At 37.5% G+C, this 27,904-nt stretch overlaps 1 protein-coding gene across 2 annotated transcripts in view; it reads right to left on the bottom strand.

Moving 5' to 3' along the window:
- Window positions 1–14,195: 14,195 nt before the first annotated feature.
- LOC117402314 (cytochrome b5 reductase 4) overlaps window positions 14,196–27,904 on the bottom strand; it is a 42,338-nt gene continuing 28,629 nt past the window's right edge. The window contains exons 9-15 of one of the 2 annotated variants that reach the window (XM_034003338.3): window positions 25,434–25,556; window positions 24,929–25,069; window positions 24,677–24,826; window positions 22,904–23,054; window positions 18,910–18,996; window positions 15,011–15,175; window positions 14,196–14,856 (exon numbers count right to left, since the gene is read on the bottom strand). In XM_034003338.3, the coding sequence (XP_033859229.3) occupies window positions 14,802–14,856; window positions 15,011–15,175; window positions 18,910–18,996; window positions 22,904–23,054; window positions 24,677–24,826; window positions 24,929–25,069; window positions 25,434–25,556 (872 nt within the window). In that variant the 3' untranslated portion in view covers window positions 14,196–14,801. The remainder of the gene's footprint in view (window positions 14,857–15,010; window positions 15,176–18,909; window positions 18,997–22,903; window positions 23,055–24,676; window positions 24,827–24,928; window positions 25,070–25,433; window positions 25,557–27,904) is intronic. The other variant, XM_059024634.1, reaches the window with a different exon arrangement.

The following is a 27,904-nucleotide window of genomic DNA, read 5'->3' as shown; positions in this document are numbered from 1 at the left end:
ATGGGACACAGTAAACACAGATCTCTGCGTTGCATTGGAAAGATTAAGTGGAACAGTTGAAAAGAAGCTGGATAAATTTGGGGACATCATCTACGCATATGGAAGTGAGAGGTTTGGAGTTGAAAAAAGGAAGGAAAAAGTACAAACTATTCCTGGAAAGTCTAGACGGCAGCAGGAGATTGAACGCTTAGTTAGAGAAAGGAGACAGCTGAGGAACCAATGGAGAAGAGCAGAACAAAGTCAGAAGGAGGGACTCAATCTCTTACAAAGGGTCATAAAAGATAAGCTTGCAACATTGCGCAGAGCTGAGCGCCTACGGAAACGCTACAAAAAGAAGGAGCGTGCGAGAACTAACTTTTATAAAGACCCATTCAAATTTGTAAAGAAGTTATTCACCAGTGAGAAGAATGGCACACTAAAAGCATCTAAGGTTGAGCTGGAGAGATATTTGGAGGAAACACATACAGATTCAAAAAGGCAGGAGCCTATGTCAATTCCGTCAGACATCCCACCTATCAATCCACCAGAATACCAAATGGAGGACTGTGCACCTAAGTGGAAAGAAATAGAGCAAGCTGTGAAAAAAGCAAGGGCTTCATCATCTCCAGGGCCTAATGGAGTTCCGTACAGAGTGTACAAGAGTGCTTCAGGAGTTCTACGAATTCTGTGGAAATTGATGAAAGTGGCATGGGAAAAACAGGTTGTACCAAGAGCATGGCGCCGAGCAGGTGGAGTCTTTATACCTAAAGAAAAAGATTCTACAAGCATCAGTCAGTTTCGTCCCATTTCCCTATTAAACGTAGAAGGCAAGATTTTCTTCAGCATTATTGCTCAGAGATTGTCAGCTTACCTATTAAAGAACTGCTTCATTGACACTTCAATACAAAAAGCGGGCATTCCAGGTTTCCCAGGTTGCTTAGAACACATCAATGTGATCTGGCAACAAATTCAATCAGCTAAAAAGGAGAGGAAGGAGCTCCATGTGACATTCCTGGATTTGGCTAATGCATATGGTTCAGTGCCACATGAACTACTTTGGGCAGCATTTGATTTTTTCAGTGTACCGATGACAATAACAAATTTAGTGAAAGCCTATTTTGGAGATTTGCAATTCAGTTTTTCAACTTCAGAATTCAGCACTACATGGCAATGCCTAGAGGTTGGAATAATGGCAGGATGCACCATTTCTCCACTGGCTTTTACCATGGCAATGGAAGTAATCATTAGGGCATCAAAATGGGTAGTAGGAGGAGAGCGCTTGGCTTCTGGAATGCGACTACCACCAATTCGAGCATACATGGATGACATGACAACCATGACTACAACAGTAGCCTGCACTAATCGATTATTGGGCAAGTTAACCAATAACATTGAATGGGCACGAATGCAATTCAAGCCCACTAAATCAAGGAGCATCTCTATAATTAAAGGCAAAGTAGTAGATAAAACATTCTTCATTAATGGTGAGGCAATACCAACAGTGTCTGAGAAGCCAGTGAAGAGTCTTGGGAGATGGTACGACGGGGATCTAAAGGACACAGTTCGTGTGGGAGAAGTTAGACAACAAGCAGTGGAAGGGTTGAAGAGCATAGACAGCTGCGCTCTACCAGGTAAACTAAAACTCTGGTGCTTTCAGTTTGGTCTACTGCCGAGGTTGCTGTGGCCACTGACTGTGTACGAGGTTTCTTTGACAACAGTAGAGAAGCTGGAAGCTTTAATCAGTTCATACATCAGGAAATGGTTGGGAGTTCCACGCTGCCTCAGCAGAGTGGGACTTTATGGTAAAGGAATACTGCAGCTACCAGTCTCTGCTCTAACCGAGGAGTTTAAGTGCGCCAAGGTCAGACTGGAAATGACATTAGTAGAGTCACGCGATAAATGCGTAAGGGAGGCAGCACCTGTGTTGAAAACTGGAAGAAAGTGGGCGGCAAAGAAAGCTGTGGAAGATGCAAAGGCTGCCCTTCGAATTGGTGATATCATGGGGCAAGTTCAGCATGGAAGAGGGGGTCTTGGTTTCAGTTCAACTCCTCCTACATGGCACAAGGCGGCCCCAGCTCAAAGAAGGAAGCTGGTAGTCAACGAGGTGCAAAAGCAGGAGGAGTGGATGAGGTGTATAAAGGCCATTTCCCAGGCCAAACAGGGAGAATGGATGAGATGGGAGAGTGTGGAACAACGCAAGATTGGCTGGCAAGACCTATGGTCAATGGAACAGAGCAGGATCAGTTTCCTCATCAGGTCAACATATGATGTTCTCCCATCACCACAGAACCTAAACCTCTGGGTAGGAGAGGATCCCTCATGTCCTTTGTGTTCATCACCTGCAACATCAAGGCACATTTTGACAGGATGTAAGGTGGCTCTTAGCCAAGGACGGTTTACTTGGCGCCATGACCAGGTGCTGCGATGTTTGGCCTTAGCATTGGAAGACAAGCGTAACATGACCAATAAGTTGCCACCTGTTCCATCAAAACATTACACACAAAAGACAACATTCCTCCGCCCAGGAGAGCAACCACCAAGAAAAGGTGTTAAAACCAATCCTCGCCCAGGACAACTGGAAGCTGCTAGAGACTGGAATATGCTGGCAGATGTTGGTCAACGGCTTATTTTTCCACCTGAGATTGCCACCACTAACCTTCGACCAGATATTGTCTTGTGGTCTGGATCAGCACGCCTTGTTCACCTGGTAGAGTTAACAGTGCCATGGGAGGACGCTGTAGATGAGGCGTATGAGAGGAAGAAACTGCGGTATGCTCAACTAGCCACTGAAGCGGAACAGCGAGGATGGAGAGTTCGGGTTTACCCAGTGGAAGTGGGTTGTCGAGGATTTGTGGCACATTCTACAACCCGGTTTCTCAGAGATGTCGGATTCAGTGGCCAAGAGTTGCGTCGCACAGTGAAGAACTTATCTGAAGCAGCAGAGAGGAGCAGCAACTGGCTGTGGTTGAGACGGAAAGATTCTGGCTGGGGACAGGTAAGTAAGCTGGGCTGAGTTGAGTGGGGGACGGAGGGGGGTGATGCTGGGACGCCAGAATCACCGTCGAGCCCTCTTGAGGTGTCGTGGGCTAGTCGACGAAACACTGAGGATGGAAGGTGCCCACTTGAAAACCCCAGAGATGTACCCTACTTAGCTCAATCCAGACGGTTGTCATGCTGATGCGCTGGGGAGGCCGCACTTTGGTTGATCCCTGGAGCCAGCATCGCAGCCGTTGTGTGTGCTGATGCGCCAGGGAGGCAAAATAAGCTGATCCCTGGAGCCAGCATTACACTTCAGCCATTAACACCAGACAGAAGGATATCTACATCATCATATGGAAGGAAACGTAAATGGATGGAGACGCATATGGATCACATTAGTTTACTGTAAAGCTACGTCTTAGTTGGTGCTTATCTTGGCGAGAGCCGAGTTCAAATCAGCATGAAGTTTTAACATCTACTCTCGTGTAATGGAAATCACAATGTTAATAATGATATAACTCTCAGTTGAGAATATAAGAAATCATTTGAAGAGCTATTAGTCTGAAAGTTAAAAAGCTAATTTTAAGCTTTTATTATATATATATATAATTTTTTTTTTTTTTTTTTTTTTTTAAGAAGAACATACGGTAGATAGATTCAAGGTAATGAAATAGCTTGCCGTAAAATGGTAAGGTTTTAATGGGCCCTATTTAGCAAATATGTGCACAGTGGCTTTGGGCAAAAATGACAGTGTTAGCGAACCGCCGCGATAGCACATGAAAACGTGATTTAGAAGTCGGGTCTCATGCGTGGGCTAACGCACATCAAATAGCGAATCATGTGCCCAGCCAAACAAAGCACACTGGGGGGAGAAAAGTTACAACCAATAAGGATTCAACATTCCCTTTAAGCACACCTCTGCATCTGAAGTTGGAAACGGGACATTTTGAAACCCCCAAAAATGAAGGAGACAAAAGCGCAAAAAATTAAAAATGCCCAGCAGCCCAAGTGAGGAGAATGACCAAGCCCCTCAAGCAAGGCTATGATTTTTTTTTTAGCAGCCTGGAGGTGGAGAGTGAATACTTACGAAATCAAAAAAAGTAATCTATAAGGCTTTGTCTGACCTGCCTGGCACTTGCAGCATCTGCAACCTCCACCACTGGGGCTTCAAGTTCAGCATCTGCTTTCCTCAAACCCTGTAATCTTTCCTCTGTAAGTTCAACATCACATCCATTACGGAGAGCTGTGTTGTGTAAAACACAACAAACCAGGATGATATTGCTAACCTTCTGAGCAGTGTACTGTAGTGTTCCCCCAGAGACATCCAATCGGAATCGCATTTTGAGGATTTTGAGGATTTCAAATGTTCGCTCATTATAGTAGGAGCACATTTAAAGGTACGGTTAAACCTCTGTTTGGCAGGGGTTGTGGGGTTGAGCAGCAGTGTCAGTAGCCACCGCTTCAGTGGATACCTGTTGTCCCCTATCAACCATCCTCTCAGTCTGTCATCCTGCTGAAATGCAGCTGCCACCTGCGAATTAGCAAGGATAAACAAGTCATGAGCGGAGCAACGATAAGTTTACATACACATTTGTGATGTAATTGTTTGCATCACAGATCACACACTACTTGCACGTTGACAGAATAGGTCCCCTTACGATTTATGTAGAGGTGCCTAATCTGTGTTGGTGTGGGTATCTGCACATGTGTACAATCAATGGCTCCCAGGACACCAGGAAACCCATACCTCCCAAGAAAACAATGCTTTGTATTTTGTTGCCGCTCGTGAGAGACAGGGAAATGGATGAATTCTCCTGCCCGCTTTACTAAAGCTGAAGTTACTTCACGCACTGCACATGATACAGCCAACTGGCTCATGCCTACAGTATAACCCGCAGTATGTTGGGTCGAGTCAGTGGCATAAAATGTTAGTACAGTGTACACTTAGTGCTACAGGCATCCAGTGTGCTCTCCGCATGTCTCCTTCCAGGTGAGCCTGAAGCAGTTGGCAGATGTCAGTGATTGTTTGTGTGTTGAGGTTAAATTGCTGCATATGTTGTGTCAGACAGGCTCAGAAAAGACAGATGACTTCTAAATATTTGTGGACGTCTTCTCTTCCTCTCTGTTTGTCTGGCCACGTAGAAATCCAGTGTGCACTCCATATTTCTTTTATTTCTCTTTTTCTCTCTGTTTTCTTTGCCTGCTTCCCTGGTAGTTTGTTTCAGCGGTATTTATAGTCGACCATGTAATTTGCGCACAATTTAGACCTGGTTTTCACGTCAACTGAAATGCAAACGCTAGCACTGTTGATGGTTTGCTAAATCGATACATTTTATGTAAATGAGGACACTACCCATGTCTTGCCGAGTGGGCACTAAAACATGGTTGCTAAATCACATAGGTGGGCAAAGTTTGTTTGCCCACACATGCGCCTGATTCTGGTGCGCTAACTGTCCGCAAAAGTGTTTTGTGATTATCTTTAGGGGTGCGAACGTTGCTAAATATGGCCCAATCTGTTGTAAACAACTGTGTTCTGGCAGTAGTCATGTGACAGGATGGCTTGCAGTGGTGAGGTGTGGTGACGTCACGGACCAGGAAATAACTGAAACCAAAACAATGGATGGGTGGGTGAAGCTGAATGCAACGGCACTCAGCGTATTTATTAATAAACAAAACAAAAATAAAAGATTTAAACAGACAACAAAACAAAAAGGCGCGTTGGCCAAACAAATAAACAGCAACAAGTATATTAAGTATAGCAATTGTTTTTGCTCGCTCTCCCGTGTTCTCCCGTACTCTCCTCTGTACACTCCACCCTGCAGAACGGACAGCTGCAGGTTCTTATACTCTGGCCGAGGGGTTAACTAGCTGTTAATTATCTTATTACCCCTTGGCCACAGTCTGCACGCGTTTGGTAAGGATGCATGACTGTCAGCTAGTTAAATAATCAGTAGCTGATCAGTCATGCATCCTCACAGGGTTTTTAAATATAAATAATAAAAAACAATAACAAAAGACGCTGCGCTTTTATCTGCGCCGCAAACAAATACAAATAATAATAAATAAATACATAGGGGTGGGACACTCCGCCACAAGTCAGCGTCAGGGTTTCTCCCAGTTTAGCCAGGTTTAAACTGTTTATTTTAGTTTCTTTCTATTACTTTCTATTGATTATTTTGGTTTTGGGGGGGGGATTGCCCAGAATCTGTAAATACAGTTTTAATTCCCGGAAGGGAAAATAATCTGCTGGAAAACTTTATTTATAGAGATAATATTCATGCCCAAATACATGTAAGCGGTGTCACCTGAGCACCGCAAGCTGGTTCACAGCATCTCTATGGACTGTTTTCTAGCTAATTGTGTTTCTCTAAGCACTTTTGATCCTACAGACACCAGGAAACAGAGAATACACTGACAACACTCTTTTTAAGGGGTTAGCCGATAAGACACAACACAAAATAGTTTTTAAAATGTCAGTATGTTGATATCATTACCGTTGCTATGCTCAAACCGCTCTTTTTTCGAGTTCTTGAAAGAGCTTAGAGAAACACAATCATTCCTATTGAACAAATAAACCAGCATTGAATCTTTGAAAATAGTAAAGAAATCTACAGTCTACCTCCTAATACCGTGTGCTCTCCCAATAAAGCCTTTTGAACCCACTTATTGTGTACCGACAATTAATACATGGGTCATTCTACAGAAAGGGGACAGATTGGGGTTCCAAACAATTGAGAAATTGATGTGATTTTTTTTTTTTTAGTGTAACAACCAGACAAATAAAAAAAACCCTTATCTGCATATAATATATATATATATATATATATATATATATATATATATATATATATATATATATATATATATATATATATATATATATATATATAAAAAAATTAATTTTACTTTATTTTTGTTAAAAAAATGTTTCAGCACATAAATCTGTTATTACCGTAACACAACTAAAACTGTTGTATAAAGAGAAATATACATCACATTGATTAGGCATTATAACATTACACCTTAGTGAAAATATTTATTTCATTTTTCAAAAGATAAACTTTGATTCTCATATTTATTGACTAATAAAATTAATAGTTTGGGCACTTCAGGTTTTGTACTGATATTTTGAATTACAAAATATGTTACGTTTTGTAAAATATGAGCCCCTTAACCCTTTGCTAATATAACTTTCACTCCTGCCAATGCTGCTACAGTTATATTTACTAAAATAACTATTGTTACTGTAAGGACATTGCAGTTACGATAATGACAGCTTTAATTTTAAACAGTGATTTAAAATAAATATGTAAAGAAATAAACCATTTATAATACTTTTTATCAGAAATCGTAAAACTTTAAAACACATTGGGGCTGATGTAATGATAGCTGTAGTGCAAACAATTGTGGCTGCAAAATCCAAATTGCCTAGCGGCCAGGCTATTATTTTGCACTGTGGCCTATGTAAAATTAAGAGCAATGGAAATGACTCAACACACACAAATAATGAGCTGCAATCATGATAATGAGGGTCGCAGTGAGTGCCGCCTGTGCATCAGGGTATTTAGTGGCCGCACTTACAGTCCAGAAGCGAGGTGAGTTAGGAGTGCAGAGAGCAGTAGGCGCTGTATGAGATTTGTGGAGCAGGAAACTCAAACCAAACAATAAAATATGTCAGAGGAAGGGCAGCAAAGTCCTCTTGGCGCACAGAAAAGTTTTCTGAGGAGGAGCTGAGAGTCCTTACGGCTGAGGTCACAGCATGAAATTGATTTTGGCCGCAATGCGGGTGTTTTTCAGCCGCAAATCACTTTGCATGTATCCTTACATCAGCCCCATTATGTACTGAAGAAGAGTAACACAGAGGATTAGCACTCTCAGATTTGTAAGTAATCAACCCACCTTAAAAAACAAAGCATGACAAGTATGCCTTTCACACAACTTAAGTAACAAATGAGTGCTCTAAACTTGTATGTAACCCCTAAAAACATTTTAATAAAATAAACAAAAACACAGCATAAATTGTAGGTTGGTTTTCCATTTTTCTGTAACACATTTATGAGATGCCAATGGACTGTTGTACTTTTGAAATCAGTCTGTATTTTTCAGCAACTTGGTGCCGAGAAACCTTGCGTACATATGTCTTTCTGACATTTTGCTTTTATAGTTTTCTTTCAGTCCACTTACTAATGTGTTATGGAACAAGAGTTTTTTCATGTATTATTTGGCACGTGGTATCTTGCATTTCTTTTGTTGTTTTACACTTTGGAGATGCTGCACTTCTTTTTTATTAATCTCAATTACTTTTTTAAGTTGTTGATTGTTTGGTATGCCATTGCTTTATCCTTTCACATACTTTCTGCCCCTTTTCCTCTGAATTGAGGAATCTGCTGCACTACTGTCACTATCATTTGGTGTGGCTGGGGGTGTGCTGAACAAAGCTTTTCAATTGCTTCATTCTTTCTTCTGCGTCAGCTTGAAATGTCATTCATACTTGTCAGCTTGCCTTGCTATTTTCTTCATGTCTTTGACGTTCCAGTCTGAGGTACTGTAAAGCCATAAATATTTGCAAGCTTTTTATTATGCATTTTTCATGAATGAAAAAAAAAGAATATCAAATTCCACTAACAATACATACTGTGTATATTGCAACATTTCTGGAGCAAAATAGGTTTTATGGGTGTGAAATATTTTGGCTTTACAGTATTCCTGATATCTTTCTGGATCTTCTCTGTTTTTCTCTGAAATGTCTAACCCTATCTGCACTGCTTTCTCTTTGTGTGTGACTCTAAAGAAAGTGTAAACACAGTAAAGCATTAGAATATGCACTGCCTGGCACTTTATTGTGTGCAATTCTACCCTGTTGGATTTGGTGGGGTTGAGGCCTTTATTGACTATTTACCTTACTGACCCCCTTACTGACTATATATCTTGGTATTTTTAAATAGAGCAAAATTATTTATATTACATACTAATTATTATTAATAGGCAAATATTTTATTCACAAGGCCATCTTATAAGGGAATATGTACCCCAAAATAGAATCAATTTTCTAGTAATGCAGATGGGAGTGGACATAAAGAGCAGTAATGCCCTTTACTTAATATTTAACAATAATTTAGTATAAAGCATTTCTAAAAAGTGTCATTACCGTAAAAGTTCCGTCATTACCAAAACAAAATAAGCTGTTACGGTAATGACTGTTGTGGTAATGACAAATTTAAGCATTTTTATGTATTTATAAAAATCTGAGGCCTACACATCCTGTCCTTACCTAACTTTCAACATATAAATCCTGAAATAATTCTAACCTAAAATAATTTGTTTCGTAAAAAATTTGATCATAGCATAATAACATGTATGGTAATGACGCATAGTAAACCTAGTCTGATTTTCAAACACTAGAAGAGATTTTTTTTTTTTTAAAGAAATGTTTGAAACTGATCTACTCACCATGTGGCCATGTTGGAAATGATACAATCTTTTTTCATGATCACATTATCAAAGGTGTAGCCTAAGTCATATTTTCACTAGGGGGCGATACACTGTCTGTTACGATAATGACATTGAAAACGGGGGAGAAGTTTTCAATTGCTTTTTATTCAAAAATAATAGTTCAACATTATACTATGATACAACATTCCTTTTTAAAAAAAATGTTTTAAAATTATTCAATGAAATGTATTTGTTTTGATAAGAAAGTATAAGAGCTGGAAGTGGGGACACTGAACATTTATTAAAAAATCACCCTTAAATGTTAATATTGCATGAAAGTAATTATGCATAGTTGCTAAATGTTAATGAAAACAGCTAAATAAATATATGTATACTGCATCTGACAAAAAATACACTTTGCTTTGAGGTGGAGACTCAATTTGTCTCATTGTACAATGACCTACATACGCTTTACACAATCTTCTCAAAGTCTAAGGAATTAGTTATCATAAGTCACCTCAGAAGGACAGGTACCCTTTGTTTCTGTAATAACGGTTGTTTGTTAACGGAACATATAATATCACAAAACGGGTTAAACTGTCTTGCACTGCAAGTCAGGGCAGGTTAAAATATGTACATGCCATACTCAGTTATTGGTGAGGCAACAATACGCTCCCTACAGGAGTAATTTATCAAGGAGGTTATGTGTGAATTGTGTGCTTGTCCTGAGTGCTTTTAAAAATATATATACATATATATTAGGGTGGCTCTGATTAACAGATGAATCAACTCAAGAGTTAATCGCAGATTAATTCTTTTTACAATTTAACTATGCAGAATTGTATTTGTTTATATCAAATAAAATCAACCAATAGAAGCATTTTGTCCACGGCAGACCAATTGTTAGTGAGCAGAGGCAGGACAAACAGTTGAAGGTATTCCCTGTTTCAGTTGAAGTTCTTCTGAGTTTAACCAATGGGAAAGTCAAAGATCTGCCCTGGTTTTGCAGCTGTCCAATCATTAGTCAGCAGAGGCGGGACATAAATATGCTAGGGTAAGCGATGTAAGAATAGCTGAATTTTTCGTGATACTGCTAATATTATAGTGACCGTTATTGTGAATTATATTGAGAACTTCTAAGTAATATTTACAATTGTTTTTTACAACAAAAAAAAATAAGTCTGACAATGGAGACATCGTAGTCGATTTGGTTACGAACCCATTTTCAAGAAGAACTTTCTTAGAAAAATTGGAGATTAAGAAAAGGAGGTATACACCACAAATAACCAAACTGACACAGGAAGGGACTCAGCCCTTCCAACATTCACATTATGAAAGGTATCTGTGGCTTACCGGTAGTAGTCAATTTAAAAAAAAAAAAAATACTGCTAGAACCATCTTTTGTTCAGTACAGAAAAGGCGATATGGAACAGCACTGGCTACAGCAATCTAGGATGCCTATCGAAATCAGCACAAAAACATCACTTGCGAACTACACTCAAAACTTTTGGACAACCCTGGATTGATGTTCAAATGGATAAGCAGAAGCGTAACAATATAATACATCACAATGAGCAAGCATAAACGCTTCATTGATTCTGTTGTTTACCTTGGAAAGCAAGAACGGACATTCAGAGGGCACGATGAAGGCACCAATTCCTCAAATAGAGGTCATTATGTGGAATTACTTTCTCTGATTTCTGACTACGACAGCATGTTGCAATCACTTGTCAATAGCTATAGTATTCTCGGGTACCTCTAACAAGATTCAGAACAAATAAAAGCTTGTCTTGTGTTTTAAGGTATGTGACTGACAGTGACCAGAAAGAATGGTTGTTCTGTGAAAACGTGTTACATTTACTAAAATAAAAATAAAATTAAAAATGCTTTTAAAAAGACCAAATCCCCATTGGGGTTATTTATTTATTTGATTCCATTGATTTTTTTTTTAAGTATTACTATGCAGGACAGCCACTATAATATTGTTACCTTTATTAAAAATGTGCATGGATTAATCAACTAATTGCATGCTGTTATTGCCTTTTAGTTAGAGAATTATGTTAAATGACAATAACTGCATTTGCATGGTTGCAGATGTTGGCACAGGAATGATGTATCAGTGTAATATATCTTTACTATAGGCTTGCTTACTGTTTTGCAGTTTGTGTATTTTACCCCCTAGCAACTGGAAGTGTGACAATGAAGAGACCAGTAGGTTATTACTTTATGACCAATTTCGAGCCTTGTCAATACATTTTTTTTTTATATCTTCCCTGCAGCACTTTGAATGCAGTTATCCCTGCTGCTTTGGGAATGTTGTGGAACTCCCTGTGGAGCATTCATGTCCATCTTACCTTTTAGACACACAAGTTCTATAAAGATGGCATTTTCACTGGCTGGGGTTTTTTCCATTATGATTGTTTTCTCTATCCTTCCTTATATGTAATATTGATGTAAATGGAATAAAGAATGGGCTTGATGCTAATAGAGATAAACTCTGCAGGTAGACCACTGTCTACAACCTATTGGATAGGTCAGTATTCTCATTCCATTGATCTGTCTGCAGTGCCAGCAGAGCTGAGTTCCACTTACAGAGCAGACAGACATGTCTCCACATCATTCAACTAGGTCAGATACCGGAGAGAGGTCACTATGCTATGTAAGATTCGCCAAGTTCATCCCACTGAACGCTGAATTCAATTTAGATACACTGTCATTCGTATCCTAAATATCAAGGCACATGAAGTTCAGGCTGCAGTACATTGATTACGTTTGCAGAAGGCAAGTCACGTCCCTGTAATATTTGGTTCATTTAAAATGTTGTTAGTGCACTATGGAGCCTAAATAGCACAAATGGCATAACTGTTAGGGGTCGTCCAAAATTATCATCAAATACAGAAAGCGTACACAGCAGTGCGCTTTTTCTAAGTAATATATTTTAGTGTATGCCAATGGCAAACTGATTACAACATATAAATTGCATAGTATGCTTCTGTAACAGGACTACTTTGTTCACCCTGTTGACTTTTTTTAAACTGGCTGCATTCAAATATTATCCATAGGAAGGATGTAGAAATATAAGTCATATAGGAGGCAAGAAAAATCCACCCATGTTCCACAAACCGGTTTTTCAAGGTGTGAAATATAGCAGTGGGTTAAGGTTAACATTAACATTATGTCAATGCTTATCATACTTGCAAAATAAAGGCATATATTTTACCTTGAGAAGTCCATTGTCTCTTGATATAACCAAGCTTTTCTACATTTACTTTTCAGGGGATCACAAAATACCATAACAAATCACTCACCATTTACAGTATGTGCTGTATTTGACTGGGGTTCTTCATTGGAACACTCTTAAATCTGTTCATTAAACAGCAGCTTTTGCCACTTTCTGTTTGAGTCGTTTCTGACCAGCTGAGCTGAAAACACGCTGTTATTGAGAGGTATAATTGTCAGAAGCAAAGAAGGCAATCATTTTCAATGTATTAAGTGGCAACACCCCTACAAAAATATAAACACACATTGATTTACTGTAACTGACTAATATACTGAAACATAGTATTTTGACAGGGCCTGTCAGTGTAAAACATCAGAGACTTTTCAGTGTTTCTGCAATGCATGGGGTACTGCAGCTGCAGGCAGAGCTGACCTAAATATCCAGAGAAAACGGATTTACTTTAAGTCCAAGGCGGTAAGTGGTTGCTAGGCAATTCAAGACGTAAATGGTGCTTGATTCTGATAAATGATGGAAATTCATATTCGGGTCTTCATGTAAATGGAATAATTAGAACAAACAGAAGTTATCAAGGCTGCAATGCATAGAAGATTACACCTACAGTTAACAAAAAAAAAAAAAAAAAAAAAAAAAACACACCAGAATATATGTGTTGATATTCTTTAAAAGGTATGTAAAGTAACTGCCTCTGCCACAGTCTTTTCATCTCCTTCAAAGCAGTGATGGTATAGGTTCTCTCATCACATAGAAGAAGAAAGATAGACTCTTATCAACTGTGGGTGCTAAAAAAGGTGATTTCTTCTTCAGCGTAGGGTTGGACAACAAATGACATTTTCAAGTATTGATTATCGGCTAAAAATTATCGACTTTATCCCTAGTTAGCTGTTCTTGCTGTTACTTTGTTGGCTATTTTAAATGACAAGGAATTGATTTATAATACTCATTTTTCTTTTTTGAATAATCACTGGTCCGAGTACAGTCAACAGTGTCATAGTTGAAGGCTTCTTTTCAATACTATCTTCATTAGCAAAACATTATATTCTTGACAACAAGGTTTTGTTTGCAAGTAAGTGTACTGTATATTGCTTTATTGCCAGATTGTATTTGTGGAGACCTCTTAAAAAGGGGGAAAAAAATAGCTTAAAAAGATACATGACAGTGAAGAACCATGCTTCAGTTTTACATTTCTACAGTTTCTAAAAATAATGTATTTTTCATTTTAATGGGAGTTTAAGACAGTCACATAGTACTGTAGTGTATCCAACCCCCCCCCCCAATCCAAAAAATGAAATAATAAAAAGGTAAATACTCTAGCCTTTCATACTTTGGTGAGTGTTCTGAGGTTATTAACCTGTCTTAGGTCACATGTAAAATATCCAGAACATTTGAGAACCAAAAATTAACAACAATTTTTATTTTTTTTGTGAACAAAAACAAAGCATCTCCCAGGCAAAATGAAAGTGGAAAAGAATATCTGATGCACCATTGATCGGGGAAGAGGTTAAAGCTATGTGGCAGTGGACAACAACGGTAATGGAACTTAAAACAAACAATCTAAGAAAACAGCTGCGTACAAACTGTGGGCACAGTAAAGTCTTTATAGCCCTGAAACAATGTCACGTGACTGACTGATATACATGCATGCATCACTGTAAATAAAAGTAAAATAACAATTACTTTATGTTAAATAATTTTATAAATAAGCACTCAAATATACAGTATTTCACTCCTAAAAATTTGGGGAAATAGCAAATATCAATTTGCAGTTTCATACTTCTGAGCCATTCAGAAATTATAAAAAAATAAATGACAGAAGCAACTTTAAGTTTTACCATAACACGAAGTATCTTTGACAGAAAGCAGTGATCAATACATTATCCAGATTTTAAAGTTATTTTATATCAACCTGAGTATATAATGGAATAATACATGTCACTGTATTGCTATTGATACAGTTTTTACAGTACTTATTTTATTGTGTGCATATAAGAAACTAGGGTGAATGAAACGTAAATATTACTTCAACTGCATCAAATCGTTCACTGACCTTAACAATTTAACAATAATAATCGTTCACTGAACTCAGCAATGCATAGAAAAACATATCCTAGGAGATATAATGCCACATTAATCTTTCTACTTTGTTTGGTGTTTTTTGCAAAATGTACTGCCCTTATCCCAGAAAAGCATGGATTTCTTCTTCACTGAATCCTAGGTTTTGCAAAATCCTAAGGATGATACAAAAAGACAAAATGAGTACAAAAATACAAAAAATATTAAAATAAGAAAAAAACTAAACAAAAAACTAGTGTTAGCATAGCATGGTGGATCCAAAAACCACTCACGACAGAAATAAGAATAAACACTTTTTTTAAAACTTACGTTAAAGCTTGCTCGGTAAAAGGACTCGGACCACAAACGCACACAAGAGTTTTGGAATCATCTGTACTTTTGTTCATAAAATCTGATAAAAGAGATAATTCTATTCTGCCCCGTTTGCCTGTCCATTCCAGTGAAGGCTCTGATAAAACATGTTCCACTTCAAACCTGAAAGAAAAAGGTTGTGTTAACAATCAATTTCCATAAATGAAAGAAAAGCATTTTATGAAAAACGACTGGAGATATTGCTTGACATCAAAAATCAGAGTTGCAAATCAATTTTTATCTTGAACTTTTGACGTCAAACAGATCTTCAGTAAAATGATAGCCAATGATATATTTTTCTTGGACGCAAATGGAAATAATCATGGTAGGAATGTATACTCTTTTCTTTCTAGGGGGACCTTTAGAATTCCAGTTTTATCGCAGTCTTTACATTGCATACCATTTCTTTTTTGTGTGCTTCGTTGTATTGCCAAATCCAAATGGTTTATTGTGAAAGCTTTATTCATTATAGGAAAAAAAAAACCAGACAATTGTCAAGAGTAAAAGTCATCACAATTCCCAGGAAGGAAGTATCCAAATTAAGAAATTGCAGCTTTGCAAATAAAATCAATACAACTTTCAAAAGAATCTGCAAGAGCCAAGCAGCGGCTGCAAAACAAAGAGATGCTGCTGGAATCACGATTCACCTGCTGATCTCAATAAAATAGAAGGAGACTGACACCTTGTCAGTGGAGGAGAAAAATAAATTGGACCGTTGTGGGGAGCTGCTCCAAATTAAAAGTACTGTACACTTTATTGAAACACTGTTCTAAGTGAACTTTTAAAAAAGTATACATGGCAAATGTATACACTTGAAATCTTAATGTCTCACCTTTGTGTCACATAGTGGTCACAGATACAGGCACATTCTGATCAAGGGTATTTTTAAACCACAGAAGCAAATGAAGTCATATTATAAGAAGTAATTCACAATAAGTGATTGCTAATTGACTATTTTTATTTATTTTGTATTTGGTTTGCACAATTTCTATTGACTAGTAATGCTAGTTATTGATTAGTAATATTCCTCAATGATGCAGTTTCTCCATTGAAAATAATTATAAGTCTAAAGCACATTTGTCAGCAATAGACTTCTGCTGACAAAAAGCAATTTGAAAAGGTGTTGTAGAGAAAGTAGAAGTATGAAAAACCAGCTTAGGAATATAGCTGCAATTACATCAAGCTGCTCTCGGTATAAGGAGACATAACATAAAATGCATTTGAAAACAATTCTCACGTAATACTCCCAGCTCTTGAAACCTGAATAAAATGTATTGATGGCATTATTTTTTATGAAAACCCTTTCCTACAGAAATAACTCTTCTTAGTTGCATAACTTGCAATTGCAAATAGGTGTGATAATCTGCTTTTCAAAGGCTTCAGATGTCATTACAAATTGTGAATTGATTTCATAGGTTTCTGCTGTATGCAGAAACCCATGAAATAAAAAAGGTTAGATAAAGCAGACGACTTCCAGCTGCAGACAACTAAAAGGTCCATCTGGTCTAGTTTGCAATGGTAATTAGAGAGAAAAACAAAACACTGCCGTGTACGTCAATGCTTTTTTTCCTTGCTTTCCTTGTATATAAAAAGTGACATGTCATGTTTTATAAATACTGTAGAACAAGTGTACTTTTATTTTGGGGGCTTTTAGGAAATACAATTACAACAATGGAAGAAGCACAGGGATAACATTTCAAGTGTGAGGGAAAGCATTCGTGATTAAAATACAGGCCACTTTAATTAATAAATAGAATTAACAGCACAGAATGAAAGAGAAGACGTGTTGCACGTAGTTGGGGTGTTCAGAGTGCAGAAAGGTGAGGAAGAATGACTCAAGCCAGGAAGAAATTTGTTACTAAGTTGCTGTGGCTCTGAAAAACAAATGACAGGATAGTGCAAACAGAGATTTACAGAGATCATGTTTTAAATAATACATGTTTACTCAAAAATGTGTCTCATTCAAAACATTACATTACACAAAAGTATTGAAACTGTAAACTTCTATTTGTGTGTGTGTGGGCAGGTATTACTATCAATGTGAGAACAGAATTTGAGAAAATGTCCCCACAAAGATAGTAACTCCTGAAAAAACGACATAAAACACTAAGAACTAAATATGCCTTAAAAAAAAAAAAAAAAAAAAAAAAAAGTGTCAAAATATTTAGTTTGTTGTCGACTTTCACCCTGTGTGGAGTTTTGTCTGACTGGAGTTAGACATAGTAAATAAAAATATAGTGAGAGTCAATGAGAAGTCCCCACAAATATAGGAATGCAAACTAGTATATTTGTGTGTGTATGTATGTGTGTGTGTATTAGGGCACACAAAATATAATTTTTCGAATAAATATTGATGATTGTACCGCCCACATACATTTTCGCTCCATTCCTCTCCCCCCCGACGTGATTATTTTAATAATTTCAATATATCATTGCTGGCAAATAAAAGCTTGTGCACAACAATTGAATGTGAGGGGTAATTATACCTTGGTAGCGTCAGGAGATAACAAAAATAAAATAAGCACAATATTCACAACAACCCTAAAGCAAGTTTAACATACTACAGGAGTATTACTAAAATATTCATTCCAAACAAATTACAGTACTTTGGAATGTCGAACAAGTCTGTCGAATACACAGAGAAGTGTATTTACAAAGCATTTTCAAAACTGATTCGCTGGTAGGATGGGACCAGCAAATCAGATGCTAGTTAACACGAGCAGGAAAAGAAGAGCACGCCCACTGCTTGTCTGGCAGAAACACTGTAAATAGCAAGGCAGGGCGTTCGGTGCATTTTCATCGATAAACTTAAATAATGTTATTAACTATGCACGTTATCCAGTATACACTGAAGCCCATCTATCTCTATCTATCTATCTATCTATCTATCTATCTATCCACACACACACACACACACTATCTGTATCTCTGCCTCCTTATGAAACCATTAACTGAAACTGATTCAAAACAGATATAAAGACTGTATTCATCACTCACTAACAAGATGAAGACAATCTAACCTAATTCTAGAATATATACAGTACCTGAATAATGAAATTGAGGAACTGTATGGTATACGTTTAATACATGGTGAATTTTATTATTTCTAAATCCAAACCTTTAAACAAAAACAAAAAAAACATTTATTATTTGAGATGTAGCCATCCTAGGTAATTCTAAAGCTAATTTAAGAACATAAGGAAGTTTACAAATGAGAGGAGGCCATTCGGCCCATCTTGCTCGTTTGGCTGTTAGTAGCTTATTGATCCCAGAATCTCATCAAGCAGCATCTTCAAGGATCCCAGGGTGTCAGCTTCAACAACATTACTGGGGAGTTGGTTCCAGACCCTCACAATTCTCTGTGTAAAAAAGTGCCTCCTATTTTCTGTTCTGAATGCCCCTTTATCTAATCTCCATTTGTGACCCCTGGTCCTTGTTTCTTTTTTCATGTCGAAAAAGTCCCTTGGGTCGACTTTGTCAATACCTTTTAGAATTTTGAATGCTTGAATCAGATCGCTGTGTAGTCTTCTTTGTTCAAGACTGAAAAGATTCAGTTCTTTTAGCCTGTCTCCATATGACATGCCTTTTAAACCCGGAATAATTCTGGTCGCTCTTTGCACTATCCTTTATGTAGTGAGGTGATCTGAACTGAACACAATATTCTAGATGAGGTCTTACTAACGCATTGTAAAGTTTTAACATTACTTCCCTTGATTTATATTCAACACTTTTCACAATATATCCGAGCATCTTGTTTGGCCATCTACAAAAAAGGCTGTACAATTCTAAAAATAAAAACACAGAAAAAGGGAATAAGTACATAAAAAATACATGGCGTGGTCTCATACATGTCTTACCTGTTGTCTTCTTCAGCTACTTGTTGCAACTGACTCATCCACAGGATGTCCTTTTCTGATCTGTTAAAAAATAATAACCTAGTTCTTCTAGAAAGAAACAAGAGACAATGGTTAGGAATGGAGTCCCACTCATACCGACTCCCCTTTTACAATGCTGTAGTTGGTAAACCATTGGTAAACCATTACTGACAGACTGCTTGTGTCTCCTGTCTCATAATGAAAATGTGGTGTGACGTCACAGACCCGCAAGATACCCAGAGACACAGTTGCGGGGTTGAAAGCGCTGGTGCGTGTGTATTTATTGAAAACAATAATAAATAAAAAAGGAAGACAAAACACTGCTCACAGAGCAAAACAAAAGTTTGAAATAAAAACAGGTCACGAACAACAATCTCCGTCTATCCAAAACAAGTACTGTGCTGCTGCTTCCCAGCACGAGTAGCAATTGCTTTCTTTTTCTTTTTACTTTCTTTTTAGATTTTCTCCCATCTCACTCTCATTCCTCCTCTCAAACACCCATCTCGAACACAGAAAAGTTGCAGATTTATATACATGTGACCATCTCCGAATCAATCACTTATTCAATCTGGAGATGGTCACATTCCACACGAGTTTACCGGGATGGGGCTTTAACCCCATCCACGCTGCCAAACAATAAAAAAACAAAACATTGTATTTTAAATAAACTCAAAATACATTTATGTATTTACTTTTTTTTTTTTAAATACAGCAATAAACCCTTCTTTTAAATTAATACAATACATTTATCTACAAGCTGGGTTCTGCCCGGCCCCCTCCAATTATGTGCAGGGCTTTTCTTCTCCCCTGTCACAATATAGCATCATCATCTTATCTTCAGCCTTTTTCAATCCACTGCTGGATGAAGGCCTCACCCAGACTCTTCCACAAAAACCTGTGTGCTGCGTCCCTCATCCACGTTCCTCCGGTGTGTTTCCTAATTTCATCTTGCCATCTTCCTGGAGGTCGTCTTCTTGGTCGCTTTATATCTCTTGGGATCCAGTCTAGTATCTCCTTGGTCCAGTGTTGTCATTTCAGTTTTCGCTCTTATAATAACATAACATTGCATACTTTTGTTTTTCTCTCTTATCCATTCCTTCCTTTTCCTGTCTCTTCTTGTTATTCCCAGCATGCATCTTTACATACTCCGTTGAGTCATTTGTAATTTTTGAATGATTTTTTGCATTGAGGGTCCAAGTTTTGCATCCATAAGTCAGAACTAGAAGCACGTGCATATATATATATATATATATATATATATATATATATATATATATATATATACAGACGTGCTCAAATTTGTTGGTACCCTTACAGCTCATTGAAATAATGCTTCCTTCCTCCTGAAAAGTGATGAAATTAAAAGCTATTTTATCATGTATACTTGCATGCCTTTGGTATGTCATAGAATAAAGCAAAGAAGCTGTGAAAAGAGATGAATTATTGCTTATTCTACAAAGATATTCTAAAATGGCCTGGACACATTTGTTGGTACCCCTTAGAAAAGATAATAAATAATTGGATTATAGTGATATTTCAAACTAATTAGTTTCTTTAATTAGTATCACACATGTCTCCAATCTTGTAATCAGTCATTCAGCCTATTTAAATGGAGAAAAGTAGTCACTGTGCTGTTTGGTATCATTGTGTGCACCACACTGAACATGGACAGAGAAAGCAAAGGAGAGAGATGTCTGAGGAGATCAGAAAGAAAATAATAGACAAGCATGGTAAAGGTAAAGGCTACAAGACCATCTCCAAGCAGCTTGATGTTCCTGTGACAACAGTTGCAAATATTATTAAGAAGTTTAAGGTCCATGGAACTGTAGCCAACCTCCCTGGGCGCGGCCGCAAGAGGAAAATCGACCCCAGAGTGAACAGAAGGATAGTGCGAATGGTAGAAAAAGAACTAAGGATAACTGCCAAAGAGATACAAGCTCCAAGGTGAAGGTACGTCAGTTTCTAATTGCACCATCCGTCGCTTTTTGAGTGAAAGTGGGCTCCATGGAAGAAGACCCAGGAGGACTCCACTTTTGAAAGAAAAACATAAAAAAGCCAGACTGGAATTTGCTAAAATGCATATTGACAAGCCACAATCCTTCTGGGAGAATGTCCTTTGGACAGATGAGTCAAAACTGGAGCTTTTTGGCAAGTCACATCAGCTCTATGTTCACAGACGAAAAAATGAAGCTTTCAAAGAAAAGAACACCATACCTACAGTGAAACATGGAGGAGGCTCAGTTATGTTTTGGGGCTGTGCCTGGCACAGGGTGCCTTGAATCTGTGAAGGGCACAATGAAATCTCAAGACTATCAAGGCATTCTGGAGCGAAACGCACTGCCCAGTGTCAGAAAGCTCTGTCTCAGTCGCAGGTCATGGGTCCTCCAACAGGATAATGACCCAAAACACACAGCTAAAAGCACCCAAGAATGGATAAGAACAAAACATTGGACTATTCTGAAGTGGCCTTCTATGAGTCCTGATCTGAATCCCATCGAACATCTATGGAAAGAGCTGAAACTTGCAGTCTGGAGAAGGCACCCATCAAACCTGAGACAGCTGGAGCAGTTTGCTCAGGAAGAGTGGGCCAAACTACCTGTTAACAGGTGCAGAAGTCTCATTGAGAGCTACAGAAAACGTTTGATTGCAGTGATTGCCTCTAAAGGTTGTGCAACAAAATATTAGGTTAGCGGTCCCATCATTTTTGTCCATGCCATTTTCATTTGTTTTCTTATTTACAATATTATGTTGAATAAAAAATCAAAAGCAAAGTCTGATTTCTATTAAATATGGAATAAACAATGGTGGATGCCAATTACTTTTGTCAGTTTCAAGTTATTTCAGAGAAAATTGTGCATTCTTTGTTTTTTGTGGAGGGGTACCAACAAATTTGAGCAAGTCTGTATATATATATATATATATATATATATATATATATACACACACACACACACATGTATGTATGTATGTATGTTTGTAGCAATCAATAGCTCATTGGGCACATAGATAATGTTATTTACATTTTAAACAGTGAGCAGATAGGTTTTTTGATTGTTTGAGTAGCATTGTTCTTTGTGATAACAACAAAATAATGAGCTCAAGTCATGTGATTTCATAAAAACACCATGTGCTCAGTGTTTGGTATTTGAGTTGAGTTAAAATTGCCAAAATGAGTTGATTAAGAATCTGTATAAATAGCCATTCGAAAAGACATGATTTTAATTAACGCAATAACAGTGAAAGATACAACCATACCCCGCTTGAGTAATGAAGATCGCCTGGTTGCTAATCAGCATGATCAGGTCTATGTGTCAACGCTGCCAGGTTTGTGTTAATGCTCAGGGAGGTCATACCCGATCCAAACTTTGTAATGTTTTCATTTTGACAGTGTTTCACATTTCATACTGAAAACATATCATGATTCTTTGATCTGTATTTTTGTTCACATCTATGTTTAAAATATTTTATAGAAGCCATTAGACCTGAGTGTTGCATTTCTTTTGTGCATCAGTGTGTATATATATATATATATATATATATATATATATATATATATACACACACATATATATATACATATATATATACACACATACATACCAATGCACAAAAGAATAAATATACTCTCCTGTGATCACTGCATGAAAGGGTTAATCTCTGTTACTCTCTAAAGTCACTCCATCCCTGGGGGTTGTCTGAGTGGATGCAGAGACAAGCCTTGATGATAAAGTTCCCTTAGTCATCACGATGAATGTACAACTGTGGTGCTGAGTGTCCTAAAATGTAATTCTCCTGTGGTTGACAGAGTTGAGCTGTACAGAACAGCAGACAGGAGACTGGGGCTCAATCCTAAATCAGCACTGCTATAATATGTCATGGAGACAGACAACATCAGTGAATCATTGTGTGTTATAAAATCCAACATGAATGTTACAGTACAGCTTTAATACCACTGGTATTTTATATATAAACTTACCTGAGACCATCAAGGTCCTTTAAAGCGTACTGAATTAGCTTGGCCATCGGAGTAAAACCAGTGCCAGCAGCTAACAGATACAGGGTTGTCACTCCTTGGAGATGGGATGTGCTGAACTGACCTTCCGGGTTGCTTGCATACAGAGAGTCCCCTAAATAGTCAGAAACAAGAACATAGGCCTAATTAGTATGTTAGCATGTTTTCTTATTGTTGCAGACTCCACAATAGCAACATATTACAGTAAAGTTGTATTTCTTTCTTTTTTTTTTTTTTTTTAATACATTTTTTAAAATCTAATTTTAAAAACAATAAAGCCACCAAACTAGAACTGCGGAATGGACAAGTAATTTAAGGTAGTATCAATTTCAATTTATAGACTTGCATGATCAAGCTTCATCTATGGGTTTTAGGATTCCAAGAATACACATTGGCAGTGTTCCTTAATTAGAGACATAAAGTGAGTGCCAATGCAGTAAAATATTCTTTCCAAACACAATGTAGAAAATATGCCAGTCTGGGGTAAGAATTACACAAAAACATATATAAACAATCATTGACCTTGTTCAATGACCAATTGTACCTCAAGCTCTATCCCTCAGGCCTAGCTGGTTGTGTAACAGACAATCCTCTAAGGTAATCCTGTAAGTAATGTCTTCTTCAGTAACCAACCTCCTTTTCAACTAACCTGTGAACTGCTCACACTCATCCTACCCAAGTTCTGTCAGGCTAACAGTTTGACCTGCTACCAATCACTAACCAGCCATAAATACCAAAGGTAACTCACAGCAGACCCAAAACAACTTAAACCCCATGGATTCCTAATTATGAAAAGGTGTTGCTGCTAATACTAGCAGGCATACCCAAAACTCAGCCTGTGTACCCTAACCCGAACTTTCTGTTAGAAAAATGCATTCTATAGAAGTGAAAAGCTGAAGCTGGAAGTAATGATGCTAAACGGACTAAAACAGCCAAATGCACCCAAGTATTGAAAGAAAAGAAAATGTTATTTGAGGTCCAGAACCACTGTGAAACTGGAATAGGCAGTAAACTGGGCGAAGCTGCAAAACAAGAAAAAAGGATACTGTGGACAGATATCTGGAATCTGCTTTAAATTAGATGCTTCTGTGAGCAGGTCAGTTTATTTTTTATTTAGTTTATTTTTAATTAGTTTAGTTTGTCCGATTATTTTGTTGCTGTATTCAACTGAATTCAAGTGTAAGGGTCCTATCCAGGGTCACATGTATTATAGTAACAGGGTATAATAAACAAGCATACTGAACAAGAATTTTGTGTATGCTTTTTGAGGGGCTGCCAAACATCTGTCACTTTGAAGTGAACATGTTGACTAAATAATTACAGGCAAAAAAGTATTTGTAAACTATACCATGTAAAGATCATATTTCATGTCCCAAAGCCATTTGAAAAGTCCAACATTTAAAAATGTTCACCAGCCACAATTTAGCCAAAGTAGAATCATATTATTTTTAGCAGACTGCTTTGGTAATATAAAGAATTCATGAAACTGTGTGAACCATGCAAACTCCTGCTTCAAACTCCTTATGAGATGCAGTAATGGAACATGAACCTCAAATCAGAAGGTGAAAGGCAACGAACTTACAGAACTCAAGAGAGTAAATGGCTATTAGTTGAGAAGTTGCAGCTAGATGCAATGGCTGTGAAAACTATTAACACATGATGAAATTCCCCATGATAATAATTAAAGTTGTCTTCAAGTGACAGGGGGACATAAAGACAAAAAAAAAGTTCACTTACCAAGCTGCAGGTTTCCAATGTGTGAGGTGAGAGCTCCATCAGGGTAGATTTTAATCATAAGGAAGATATTCTTGCTGTCAAAGTCAGTGACTTCTTGCTCAGGGATAAGCCTTCTAAAAACTGGAGTATAAGGCTTAACTATTTCACTGCCTGTAGAGGGATAGACAGAAGAAAGAATGGGTACAGTTTGTATAGATACTGTATACCCATTACAATTAAGAACTAGGTGATGGATAAATCACTTTAATTTACCTTTAATCACACTCTTGAGGTAAACATGTTTCCCAATGGGAACTTGAAAGCTTGTTCCATGGGGAAGTTGTAAACAGTACAGTTTGGTGTCATGAGTTACATCTGTTATGGAAACCAAGGTACACTTCCTGTAGAAGAGTCCTGCAGTATTTAAAAAAAAAAAAATCATTTGGTTAAAAAAAACAAAACATAACCAACACATCTTTCCTCACTTCCTGTTGAAGGGGCGTGCTAGAAGAGGTAAGATTAGAGTCATATGGGTCTGTGTTTGCAACTTTGGATTCTGATCAAGTTCAAATATTTGAGAGAAGGCCATTCAACAACATGCTTAAGTAATATATTCCATATCCTCATCACTCTGTGTAAAGAAGTGTCTCCTACCCGCGCCCTCAGTCTGCCTCCACTTCATTTTCACAGAGATATATTAATATATAATGTGCTGTATGCCAGGTGAACAGGAAAGACAATCTCTGTACAGACAGCATATAACCTTCAGTAAACACACCTCGGTCCTTGCTCTTTAGCAGCGAGTCATGAGAGTCCAGGGGCAGACCTAATTCTTTCCACTTAGTGACTGATTTCTTTTTCATGCCGAGTTCTACTTTTCCCACTCCGCATGATGTCTGCACTAAAAGGAAATAAACAGAAGTAAAAAACACGAACCTGAAGTGAAGTATTTTGGCAATGCACATCAAAAAGAAGCTTTCAAAATCAGGCATTTTTGTTTTATCAACCAAATGGTTTAGAAAGCACATGGTAAATGATGTTTAAAATACACAGTACTGGTCAGATTGACATTTGGAATAATTGTTTTCGATCAGTTAAGAATGAGCTCAAAGAATTTGTGACAGAAAAAGCTATGCTTGACAGATGAATCTGGTCATTTTTTTTCTTGTCCTAGAAGAAGCAAAACACTTTAGCCAAGTGTTTTAGATCTGTGCATAACCATAATAAAAAAATAACCAGAATGGTTGTGACAGTAAACTCGATTTCCAGCTGATTCACAGTAGCATGCTTCCTTGTATATATTGTAATGAATAGTTAGTTTGGTGTACAGTTACAGTGCATATAGTTCAATAGATTTTAAAACAAAATCCAGGACCACTATAGTGTCCACATAAAGTAGTGCATTCAGTAACTATGGTTACCTACATTATACTGGTTGACCCTATTTTTCTCCAGCAAAATACAATACAGAGAGCACAGAATGTGAAACGCCTGCTATAGCACAGTCAATAGGGTGTACAGCCACCAAGAGCAGTCGGGACAGGAGCTGCATCTTTCATATGAAATGGTCGTATACAGGACAGCCCATATCTACACACTTACGCAAATGTGCACCTTCTATTGTTACTTGAAAAGGAGACCCCATAATGGTCAAAATGTCATAAAAAGCAGTGATCATTTTGAGCTCTTATGTATTGTTACTGTAGTGTATGGATACTGAAACAGTAAATGGGGAAAAAGGTCTTCTGTTCCTGATTGCAACACACCAGGGTCTCCATTTTCTATTTAATCTTCATAATAAGGGCTTCAATTTTGCAGTTTTTATTTATGATTTAGCATGACTTAGTTTTTCTTAAATCGGTTACTTTCAGGGATAAAAAATAACCACCACTCAAATACACAAAATTTAGGTTTCTAATACCTCATTATTACACACATCTATCATACAGAATTATAATTGTGAGTTAACTTACTACGTTCTGTTGAAGTGCAGGTGTTTGCCTAGTAGGACTAAGAAAACCCAGGTCCCTTTGCAATCTGAACTACTGTAAACGGATTCCACGCAGGTAAAATATTTACATTTGTGTACCTTTTTTCAGGAATTACAACTCTGCAGTGCTCGTATACGATTTCTGTCTTTCCTTTTATAGTTTCTTCAACCAAATCCCCATTTTCCTGTATATACTGGCTAACTGATTTTGTTTAATGTCCCATTGTGGCTTCACAAAACCTCACATTTTGGTTTTCAAACCGGTGTTAAGCACAACTGCGTTCCAATCATGCAGACTTACTGATCTGGAAGACCTGGAAGGAACATTAATCTACTTTTAACTCTGCTCTTGCATCAGCTAGAAAGGCTATCCGACATTATAGCCGAGGGTCATGGAAACAGGAAAGTTTCATTAAAATTATTCAACCAAAACACAATGCTGATCCTTCACCCTTTTTAAGATTTTGCTCAATACTTTACAGACAAGGTCAAAGCCATTAGAAGCCATGCTCAAGACATCACATTCACTTTTGACAAAAACATCAATTTTAAACTTTTCTAATTTTTCAGTAGTTGAAGCTTCTGATATTGTGGATATATAAAACGTTCTCCATTTCTAAAAAAGCCCTCATTAGACTCTTTGAGGCCCAAATTTATAAAGGGGAAAAAACAACTGCAAAAAGCCATGTAATGTGCATGTTCAGTACGGCCGCACTCAGAGTCAAAATAACAACCTATTTTATAAGACTAATTAGGTGATTTCCGCAATCAAAGAATTTAAATACCCCTCACTGCAATTAGCGGAGGAGAATTACACACCTCTCACAATAAATAGCGGGTTTGGGTCAACCCTGCGTGTGTGGGCTACACATTCCAAAAGAAAATGAATGGTACACAAATACCTCAGCCTGGTACTAGTCATGGTGATGAGGATGCTCGGAAGAGAAAACTGTAATTCACCAATATGGACGTGGGGATTTTGGTAGAAGCAGTACTTGTAACACATGAAGATGTGTTACAAGCTCGAAATACATCACCAGGACAAATGAATAAAATATGGAATGTGTGGTGGCTTCTTAATAAACAAATGTACCACTTCAGAGTTTGTAGTCTAGGTTGCTTATACATTACGACACATTATCCAGTTACTGTGCTTCGCGTATTAGTTCAACTTCTTATTTCATATAGAATAATTCCAGGCGTATAGACTTTCCAAACTTCAGAAACAATATGTTTTATTTACTTACATCCATGGCAGT

The sequence above is a fragment of the Acipenser ruthenus genome, chromosome 5 (genome assembly GCF_902713425.1).
Source record: "Acipenser ruthenus chromosome 5, fAciRut3.2 maternal haplotype, whole genome shotgun sequence".
NCBI classification, from domain to species: Eukaryota; Metazoa; Chordata; class Actinopteri; order Acipenseriformes; family Acipenseridae; genus Acipenser; species Acipenser ruthenus.
Note: the sequence above shows the minus strand (reverse complement) of the source record. Positions and strands in the feature narration are given on the sequence as shown.